At 34.8% G+C, this 10,822-nt stretch overlaps 2 protein-coding genes and 1 long non-coding RNA gene across 3 annotated transcripts; all 3 read right to left on the bottom strand.

Moving 5' to 3' along the window:
• Window positions 1-3,133: 3,133 nt before the first annotated feature.
• Window positions 3,134-4,357, bottom strand: LOC141609117 (uncharacterized). The gene is made up of 5 exons (XR_012527221.1): window positions 4,268-4,357; window positions 4,097-4,172; window positions 3,747-3,848; window positions 3,543-3,638; window positions 3,134-3,253 (listed from the first exon to the last, which is right to left on the bottom strand). It is a non-coding gene; the product is annotated as an uncharacterized LOC141609117 (long non-coding RNA).
• A 102-nt stretch (window positions 4,358-4,459) lies between these two features.
• LOC141608036 (uncharacterized) lies at window positions 4,460-6,121 on the bottom strand. Its single transcript, XM_074427387.1, has 5 exons — window positions 6,101-6,121; window positions 5,565-5,666; window positions 5,212-5,472; window positions 4,747-5,048; window positions 4,460-4,646 (listed from the first exon to the last, which is right to left on the bottom strand). The coding sequence occupies exons 1-5, from the start codon at window positions 6,119-6,121 to the stop codon at window positions 4,460-4,462; spliced, it is 873 nt and encodes a 290-aa protein (XP_074283488.1).
• Window positions 6,122-7,188: 1,067 nt separating this feature from the next.
• On the bottom strand, window positions 7,189-9,156 carry LOC141608035 (uncharacterized). The gene has a single exon (XM_074427385.1). It carries the CDS (start codon window positions 9,154-9,156, stop codon window positions 7,189-7,191), a length of 1,968 nt encoding a protein of 655 aa, XP_074283486.1.
• Between the last annotated feature and the right edge of the window lie 1,666 nt (window positions 9,157-10,822).

The raw sequence follows: 10,822 nt of genomic DNA, 5'->3' as shown, positions 1-10,822 counted from the left end.
TTTGAATATAAACACTGGACCGTTATTGCAACGACGGTTGTTAAATATATAACATGATTGTACAATTAACACGCGACCGTTATATAACAACAATAACGGATCTATAATACAGTTATCACAACTCAAGAACCGTTATAAAATCTTTTAAGAAACCGTTATTTAATCTTAATAACGGTTTCAAATCTGTAGTCGTAGTTTACTATTGTCAACGTTTTATCGTTCCAAAACCATTTTTTAATATTATATATGATAACGGTTCATTTCGTTATCTTATTTAATTGAATGTCAAAATTTAACAACGGCTTTATTGCATGCAAAACCGTTGTTATATTTATCTGTTTACAACGGTATATAACCGTTATCTATTTTTATTGATGAAACTTTGACAACGGTTATGCTTAAATAAACCGTTGTAAAAGTTTTGAACTCGACAACGGTTATCGTTCGTTATCTTATATTTTTGGCGGTTTGAATAGGAGGAAAAATATGTCAACGGTTATTTATCTAAATAAAACCGTTGTCAAATAATTGTTTGCAACGGGTTGTTTTTAACTGTTATCGTTTTTAATTATTTTTTTTTTAAATGATTTTAGCTTGTTCTAGCAGCTGCTGAAATGCTATTTTTTCAGCAGTTGTGCACTGCAAAATTTGAATCCTACATCAAAATATTATACCCCTTGATCAATTAAACCCAGTTTAAAAACAGTACAAACAGGATGGTCAAAAGCCAAAACACAACTTCCTCAAAAAAAACAAAAGAAGTCAATACACAATGGCTCTATATATACACACATGTACATAAAGCATGAATAAACTATTGAGACTCCGCTAATGAAACAACATAACTGGCCCACATATTTCTCAACTGGGTGATGTCCTCTAGCGAATATTCTGGGGCTTTGTTGAGTATTAGTGAAAACTACAATTCAAAATATATATAATCAAAATAGATATAATACATGGAAGTATACAGAATTGAACTCAATTTACGTCTGAAATAGTTTTTAAATCACACTAACCCGTATCGGAATGGTAGAAAGTTTTCCGTTGATAACCTCCGACATGGACTAACAAACGTAAAAGGCGCATTGTTTGTCGTCTGGTGCTTTAGGAGACTATTATATAAATCACACACAAATAAAAATGTGAACAAACATCATTATTCGTAAATGGAAATGACTAAATAGTTTTATTAATAAAACTTACTTCATCCAAATCAAAATGTGAACAACATCTAAATTGTCAAGGTCGACAAATTCCATCAGTTGCTTCGGGTCCAGTACGGCTATATCAGCTGCGCCCATAATTTCCTCTTCAATTTTAATCATGACTACATCCCCTCTAGGTGACTTCTTTACAGCCAGGTTGTGCAAAGCCTTCAGCAAAGTAGTTTTCATTTTTTTATTATATCCACACGATTCATAATAAGAATCATAAGCAGGCTTGACTGCAACAACTTTCGTAGCTGGCTTATATTGTATGTCCTATGGTTTTGTTTTTGGGGAAGACGTAGTCCTTTCGATGACTTTGTCCGTTGACGTAGTAGTAATTGCTTTAGCTACCGCCATGACTTTGCTTAACATCTGCAAATGTAAAGATTAAAGTACTTACGATATGTTAATATTCATACCCTAATATATTTAAAGAACAAGTAATAATTAACGTCTGCATATAGGTACCTCGGGGATGACAACATTGATGAGGCTGTCACGCCATTGAAAATAAGAACTTAGGGCTTCTTTCAAATAAGTGACCTCCTCATTAGAAAATGGTACTTTTACTTCCTCATACTCGTCTTTATATAATTGGGACACTTCGACTTTCCTGAATTTGTCACGAATGCGTATACCATGAACCTTAACTTGTTGAAGCCGGTCGTAAGCGAACACGTATCCCCTGACAACATCAACTTTCTGTTTCCCCTGTAAATAGAACAGACGACAAGCCACCTTGCAATTGCCCTTCACGACAGCTTTAATCAATTAGTACACATACATTCACTACCTTTAATAAATTTCATAAGTAAAAAACGTGTACTGAGATGAATAATTTTAACCTAGCAGGTATTACCTTTTTCGGTGTTGAGAAGAACGTATGACCATCAACTACCTCAATCTCATCCTGTGTCATGGTCTTCCTGGCTTCCTCTTCCTCTTACACTACCTGATATCGATCCTCGGCTCCCACCTCAGTCTCCTTTGTCATTTCCTTCTTCCTTTCCATGTCCTCCTCGGCTTCCTTCTGTACATTAACACTTGTCCATATAACACGTACTGATTTTCCAAATCATATAACACATTGTATATAAGACATAAATATTATTACCTCTCTTTCCTCCTCATCCTCCTTCTTCTCCTCCTCATCCTCCTCCTCCTCTGCTTCCTTTATGACTTCTTGAACCACATCCAACTCTACTTCTAATGGCTTTTCCCCAGTTTCCAACATTTGAAATCATCAACCTGGCTATTTTCTGTAGCTGTGTAGTAGAAATTAATGTCAGCATATATAGTTATAAATTACGTTGGTTCAAATATAGTATTTATACGATTACCTTCTTAGAATCATCACCACTCATAATCCTTCGAGTATTTTTCCCAAAAAGCTTAGTGATACCAACATGCGTCGATACCCCTCTCACACGACCTGCACTAGTACAGAAATGTCATACGGCCACGGTTAAAAATGACATAAGGCTACGGTCGTACAGCCGTAGCAAATCTGGGGGTAGCCTTAAGTAGTGAAGAAAAGGCTACGGTTCACAACCGTAGCCATAAGTGCATTTAAGGCTACGGTTATTGTCTTTTAACCGTAGCCAAAGGTGTATATAAAGCTACGGTTCTTAATAATTAACCGTAGCCAAAAGTGAACATATGCCACGGTCAACAGGTCTATGACCGTAGCCAAAATCACACGACAAAAGTCCTACTACGCCCATTATTTGTGCCTACTATTCTGCAAATCACAAATAAGATTCACCTATATACAATTTACCATTTGAACACCAATGGAAGCATAATCACTTGACTATTTTATAGCAAAAAACATCGTGCTCAGTAATATATATGTTATGTATTTCCAAATACAAGTCAAGTTACACAAAAACATAAGTTGATTAATATTTCAGTCACAAAATACATCCTCAATAATAACCCCTAAAAAATGATAACAAGTCCAGATTGATAGATCACCCGTCATATCTCTCTTCATGCTTCTCTTGAAAACTTGATGACCTTCAATAGATGACTTATTTCACCTACATATATTTACGTTACAATAACATTGAAATATGTAAGGATAAGAGCAAATGAAGAAATATTGGTAATAAAAAGGGAGAAGGGAGTAGATTTTGAGGATAATCTCTAATCATTAAACAAGTTGCAATATGAATAGGATTCAAACAAGATTCTATCAACTCCCAATTCCATCGACACAGATGCCATTTACAGCTAAAAGCCGTCAATTGTGCACTATTCCAACATAATTTTAGCAAAAAACTAAGTAGAGAAGAACATGACTAAAAGTGATGAGTATGATATAATTACCTAGAACTAGAAATGGTTCGTCATCAAATAAGTAGCCCATAGATCTCGAACCTCGTCCACTTCTTCAACGGTATAAGCCTTTTTTGATCCAAACCACTATCAATACATCAAAACATTAATATGTACAATTGAACGTGTAAATAAAATTGTACCGTGAGTATGTTCACTAAGAATGTCAAAACTTGTCTTTTAAATATTAAATACCTTGTTATAATCAGTTATATTCTGATTGTAGTGCCTCACAATATCTAACATGTACCGCATGACATAATAACCGCACTCTGTACTCCCAGGTTGTTGGGGACACTAAAAAACCAATATCAAAAGGTAAAACGTCAGGAACATAACAAAAATGCAAGATAAATGTCATAAATCCAATTCAAAGGACAAATGCCAGGAACATAACAAAAATGCATAGACTGTATTATGGTATTGATGTGTGTATATGATATGGACTCAAAGAAATACAATTGTAGTTGAGTAGACCTGAAAATGTAGCAAATGAGATCATCCGAACGGTTGAAATAGCAATTAGCATAGACTAAAAAACTTACTTCCAAGTTGCTCCATTTTAATGACATCCCTGATTTCAAAGTAAAACCTCCACGAGCCTTAAAACCTCGAAACGCACTACAAAAAAATATAATTATTGATGGTTAGGCCGAGAGAATTTTTATAAATGCGTCTGTATAGTGTTAGTAAAAATGCACAAGTGCTTTACATACCCTTGTAAGAGGTATTTAAAGGTCACATCACGTTTTTTAGACAAAGGATCACAAAAATACGCTTCTTGTGCAAGTGGACAAAGAATTATCAGCGTCCAATGCATTCTACATATAATTAAAACAACAAATTTAAATAAATATCCACAAAAAAATATAATATAAATAAAGCGAATCACCAAATTGGTAATATACTTACTCTTGACAAAATGGTACTAAGACGATCCCAACATTTTTCATTTGATACAAGCTATTTTCCACATACTTCATAACTTCATTATTAAGCTCTTTATCATCGCCTATTTGAGATATGATTGTTGGACATAAAAAAGCAATAGAAGACGAGCCTTCATTTTTTTCCTCGCAGTGCTTTTGTAAATACCTTACATACACAAAAAAATTAAAAACACAGTAATATAAAGTATTTATATAATAATTTGAATTTAGGATATGGATAAAGAGAAGAATATATACTAACTTACATCATGAACAATTGAATACATGACACATTCAAGAAAGCCATGCGAAGTAGCTGGTTAATATCTTCCTCCGTTACAAATATAGTTTTATCCGTCTCAAAGAAAAATACTTTCGATGGCAAGACTACGTCAAAGATTTTTGCTTCAAGAACCATTAAGGAAAGCAAATCATGTAACTTCTTACATTCAGGTCCAATAGCTGATATATAATCATCGATCTTAGGCTCACTTGTTGGCCTGATCGTAGAACCTTTGGAAGTTTGTTTTTGTTTCTTGGGAGCCGAAGGTGTAATAGAAAGTGATTCCTTATGGAAAAAAACGACATTATTAGAATAACAATAACAAGAAACAATAAAACAAGTATATGCGGGAATAGGGTGGATTAGTGTAAGAGGCTCAAATGGTTCTAATGGTCCTGGATACACCCAAAAAAAAATTATATAGCTATAAAATTTGATATATGCGTACCTTGTCTCCAATCACAATTAGCTCTTTGGGCCACTGGACAAAACTTCCGGCCGCATCTGCTACACGCTCGAGAAATTCTGTGGGAACAGGAAGTGGGGCAGTACCTTCCAAAACTTTATCTATTGACACCCTCACATTACCAACGAGTAATGGCGTACCATGGACTAACTCCGTGTCATCTTCATTTGGGTAAACAGTAGCTTCGGCAACATTGAAAATCACCCCATCATGAACACAAGTTAATCGACACTTTGTTGGCTCCTAAAAAGTAAAATAAAAGGTGTATTAAAATTAAATAACCAGTTCATGTTTGTTACTTTGTTTGTGAAAATAAGTATGCAGTAAAAAAATACCGTTAACTCGATGGGATTAGGCGCACTTGTTGGCTTGATGACACAACCTTTGGAAGTTCTTTTTTGTTTCTTGCCAGTTGAAGGTCTAATAGAAAGTGATTCCTTATAGAAAAAAAATCGACATTATTAGAATAACAATAAAAAGAAACAATAAAACAAGTATATGCAGGAATGGCCTATGTGGCATTCAACCAGAATCTCTCAAGCATTTGTTTGATGAATGCATTTATACTAGGGAATGTTGCAAGTTACTCAATGATTGAATGAGGATTGATGTAAATTAAGGGCCTGCAAACTGGGGAGATGATACTTAAAAAACTGGTCAAATGGTTCTAATGTTGCTGGATCAACAAAAAAAACCAATTATACAGCCTTATAAAATTTAATCTATACGCACCTCGTTTCCAATCACAATTAGCTCCTTGGGCCCTTGGACAAAACTTCCGCCGCATCTCGCTACACGCTCGAGAAATTGTGGGACAGTGAAGGGCAAGCGATACCTTCCAAAACTTTATCTATTGACACCCTCACATTACCAACAAGTAATGGCGTACCATGGACTAATTGTGTGTCATCTTCATTTGGGTAAACAGTAGCTTCAGCAACGTTGGAAATCACCCCATCATGAACACAAGTTAGTCGACAATTGGTTGGCTCCTAAAAAGTAAAATAAAACGCGTATTAAAATCAAGTAACGAGTTGATCGATTGTTACTTTGTTTGTCAAAATAAGTATGGAGTACAATAAAATTAAGTATTTTAATAGAAAAATACCTTTAACTCGATGGGATTAGGCTTGATGACACAATCTTTGGATGTTTGTCCTACTTTATTGGCTGCCGAAGGACTAATACCAAGTGATTCCTTATGGAAGAAAATGACATCATTAGAATAACAATACCAAGAGGTTAGAAAAAAAACCAGTTGATCAGTTGTTACTATGTTTGTCAAATAATAAATGATTCTTAGTACAAAAATACCTTTAATTCTTTAAGATTAGGAGTGACATGTATTTCTGTGCTCCTCTCTACAATTTTGACCGGGTCCACGGATTGACAACTACTCTGATATTCATCATAATCGTCTGGTAGCTGCATTCCCAATCGCTTTAATATGCCAGTCACCTCTTGTCGAATAAGGTGGCTAAAGTTCTCTTGATTTTCCTTCTGTATTCTCTGCGTAATTGCAGCTACTTCTTGATCAGATATTCCCTTAGGCCTTTGAGAAATTCGATGCGATGTTCCAAACACATCCTTGATAGTAACTCCTGCACTGAATCCTCTAACTCGACCTGAGTGTTCCTTCTTACCTAGGCTACGTGACAAGACGTCATCATATCTATTTGGAACAAATTCTCCTGAAGCTACCTTCTTGTTCCATTCAGTCTGTTATGATACAAAACAAAGTTACATAATAATAGTAATATTATTTCTGTTAACCATTTTAACTTAGTAGCATTATCTAAAATCTTAAGTCAATACAAGAAGCAGCAATCTGAACACTCTAGTTATTGTATTTGTGAGATGGAGGTGGAAATTCTTCCCCATATGTTCTATCAATGGAGATCTAGGAACAACACACTCAGATGTAGTCACTCAATACTTGACAATCCTACTTAAATTGACTTAAATTGCTGAAATAATAATGGAGCAGGTGAAGACTAAAATAGAGAAGTCTAATGCACATTCCACTAAACCAATCAACCTCAAATCCTTCATTGAAACAAGATTTTTCATATTGGAAGAATAACCATGTGGTACCTTAATACCACGAATGCACTCACACACAGTTGTTTTTTCCTTCTTAGACAAAGTATAGCAAGCTGGAGGAAGATATGCACGCTTTCCATTCTCTTGTGGTGCCAACTCTTTCCGAATTCCCATCTCTTCAATATCTTTCCTTGCTTTATACCCGTCTTTAGTCTTTCCAGGGATATTAAGAAGTGTTCCTATAAGACTCTCAGCAACATTTTTTTCAACATGCATAATGTCAATACAATGTCTTACGGGCAGATGTTGCCAATATGGAAGGTCCCAGAATATAGACTTCTTCTTATATTTTGCATTCTTTAGAAATCGGTTGGGTTTTCCATAAACAACATTAATATCTTTGACTTGTTGAAATACTTCATCTGCCTCTAGTGGAATAGGAGCCATTTTATTCTCCACCGTCCCATTGAATGCTTTTTTCATCTTACGATAAGGGTGATTTCGTCGCAAAAATCTTCGATAGTTTGTGTAAACATTCTTACCACTATAAGTAAGCCAAGGAGCTACAGTTCCTTCATCACATATTGGGCAAGCTTTTTTCCCTTTAACCGAGTATCCAGACAAATTGCCATATGCAGGAAAATCGTTTATAGTACACAACAACATAGCATGCAATTTGAAATTTTCTTTTGCAACTGAATCATACACCATCACCCCTTCATCCCACAATAATCTCAAATCATCAATGAGAGGCTCTAGATAAACATCTATATCGTTCCCAGGTTGCTTTGGTCCTTGTATAAGAAGTGACAACATTAAGTATTTGCGCTTCATACACAAATAAGGAGGCAGGTTGTAGATACAAAGAAGGACAGGCCACGTGCTATGCTGACTACTTAAAGTAGAGAAAGGATTCATTCCATCTGTGCAAAGGCCCAAGCGCAAATTTCTAGAATCCTTGCCAAATTCTGGAAATTTTCTATCAATTGTTCTCCATTGAGGTGCATCGGCAGGATGTCTAAGCTTGCCATCTTTTTTTCTCATTTCTGAATGCCACCTTAACTTTTTAGCTTCATTTACATTAGCAAAAAAGCGTTTAAATCTTGGTATTATAGGTAAATACCACACCACCTTTGCTGGAGAGCCTTTCTTTTTCTCACAACTGCCATCCTTGTCCTTCACTCGATATCGTGATGTCTGACACTTTGGACATTTATGCAAATCCTTATATTTTTTACGGTACAAAATACAATCGTTCGGACATGCATGAATTTTTTCATAGTCACAACCTATTGGACACATAACTTTCTTGGCTTCATAAGTAGATTTTGGAAGAACGTGACCTACGGGAAGTATGTCATCTAAGAGTTCTAACAAGGCTGTAAAACTCTTATCGCTCCACCTATTTTCCACTTTTAAAGACATTAAATTCATTACAGCAGATAAACGGGTGAATCTATCACAATTAGGATACAAAGGTTTCTCCGCATCACTTAACAATCTCTCCAAAACACGAGCCTCATCCTCAAAATTAACTTGCACGTCATCAATCAAGCTATCTATTCGGTCCCTTTCAATATCATCATCATTAACATCTTCTCGTGTCTCTTGTCTGCCTATTTCTATTCCAGAAATACCTATGGGTTCACCATGAAATATCCAACGTGTATAATCTTTCACAAATCCACGTAAAACTAAATGATCCACACAAACATCAGGGGTCAACACTTTTTCCAAATTTTCACAATCAAGACAAGGGCATAATATGCGGGTCTCTCCTTTTCTAACTGCATTTTCCACAGCACATCTCACAAATTTCTCTTTCACCAAATTCCGAAATTCAAGAGTTGAACGTTTCATATTATACATCCAACTTCGATCCATGGCTAGAAAAACAATACCTAAAATGAATTTAAAAATATATCAATAGCAAAGAGGACAAGCAATACCATTTTGTGTTAAGACATATGCTCTGATAGTTTTTCTGATCTTAAATGCAAATAAGGTATTGAAACTTAACTTTCTTTTTTTATAAAAGATACAAAGAAAATATTTACGAGAATATTATGCTTACTAACAGAGATAAGACAGCTATGAGAGAGTTATAATGTCAATAGTGTAAGGACAAAAGGAAGATGCTCAAAAATTTTTACATACTATCAGGTCAATTCATAAGACTTTTGTTCTTAATTAGTGTCATATATAGGCAGGAAACCTTCACTACTACTATTATAGCTAGAACTAGGGGTTGATAGTATAATATGAGCATAGGAGGTTTTTACAATAGACGTTGTTCAGACAACCTCGACTGCCTAATAAAGTACAGTTAACTAGTACTTGGATAGCCGGCTCGAGACTACTCATTATGCAAATCCTAAGCTTTAGCAGAGAAAAGTGAGAAAGAAACCCACCCAATAGTTAGTCAAATCATAAATATTCCAAATATTAGAACAAAGTCTTGTTTTTTCATGCCTTTTGTATTGTGAATATAATTCTGACATCTTTTTAAATTCAATTTGCATTCTGGCTGCATTATCAATTTAACATGTTCATAGTCTTTTATTAGAAGGCCCTTCCTTAAAAATGACATTTCAAGACATTAGTTTACAAATGGATAATTTGTTTGAGCAACAGGAGGTAAAAAAATGGCAAAGTGAAAATGTGATACTAATGATTTCATTTATTTGACCGTTTAGCATAATAATGTCACAAGTAATTCAAACTTCCTTCTGTTTTGCTTCAATATAAGAGGCTAATTAAATACTTTTTATCAAAACATTCAAGATGCAGGGGAAAAGTAGTAGGCCAGTACACTCATCAAACAATGCAAAGTAAGTCATTTAAAATATTCAAATGTCCCTTTGAGAACTAAAATAATTAAGTGTTTGAATCCCCAAATCCTTGAATTAATGTAGTGAGTCAATCAAATGATGTTCCTAAATCCTAGTAATGATTAAGTTAGTTTCCCTTAAAATGTATATATTCGATTTAACAGCTAAAAATTAAGTATTATCCTTTTAAATAGATATGAAAAACGTTTGTTACCCCCTAAGCTATCTGATAGATAAGAAGACGTTATGATTAGAGCTGACAAACATGACTCGACCTGTGTGACTCCCAAAAAGAATAGGCTTACCCGATATAACCCGGTCCAACTTGGCCCAACTCAAACCCGATCCAACCAACTCGATTGCGACCTTTAAGTATGACAAGGTCATTTTTTAATTAATGAGGAATTATGACAAGATGTTAATATGTTATACGCAAAGTTTACATGTTGCAAATTTGCAATGATATGAAGTTGGTTTGTTGTATGTGAGACCATAAAAATTGACGAAGCTCTGTCTGAATAGAGTAAAATAAGAAAACAACAAAAAATTAATTTATCATTTCAGTTCAAAAATCATATTTCTAAATATTTTCAGAGTATTGCGACTACAGAAGAAGACTAATTCTAAAAACGCACAACGACGGGCTCGAGCTCATCAAACACAAACTACAACATTATTTTGACAGTTCCTGACATTACCCACCCTCTCTCTGAATAATG

The sequence above is a fragment of the Silene latifolia genome, chromosome 10 (assembly GCF_048544455.1).
Source record: "Silene latifolia isolate original U9 population chromosome 10, ASM4854445v1, whole genome shotgun sequence".
Taxonomy (NCBI): Eukaryota; Viridiplantae; Streptophyta; class Magnoliopsida; order Caryophyllales; family Caryophyllaceae; genus Silene; species Silene latifolia.
Note: the sequence above shows the minus strand (reverse complement) of the source record. Positions and strands in the feature narration are given on the sequence as shown.

Excerpts from the sequence above, each read along its gene's own strand:
- LOC141608036 (XM_074427387.1), bottom strand. The coding sequence starts at position 6,121 with ATGGTACGCCATTACTTGTTG. Across the intron at positions 5,049-5,211 it reads TAATTGTGATTGGAGACAAG|GAATCACTTTCTATTACACC; the intron begins GTACGCATATAT and ends TTTTTCCATAAG. Across the intron at positions 4,647-4,746 it reads TGTATTCAATTGTTCATGAT|GTATTTACAAAAGCACTGCG; the intron begins GTAAGTTAGTAT and ends TGTGTATGTAAG.
- LOC141608035 (XM_074427385.1), bottom strand. The coding sequence starts at position 9,156 with ATGGATCGAAGTTGGATGTATAATATGAAACGTTCAACTCTTGAATTT.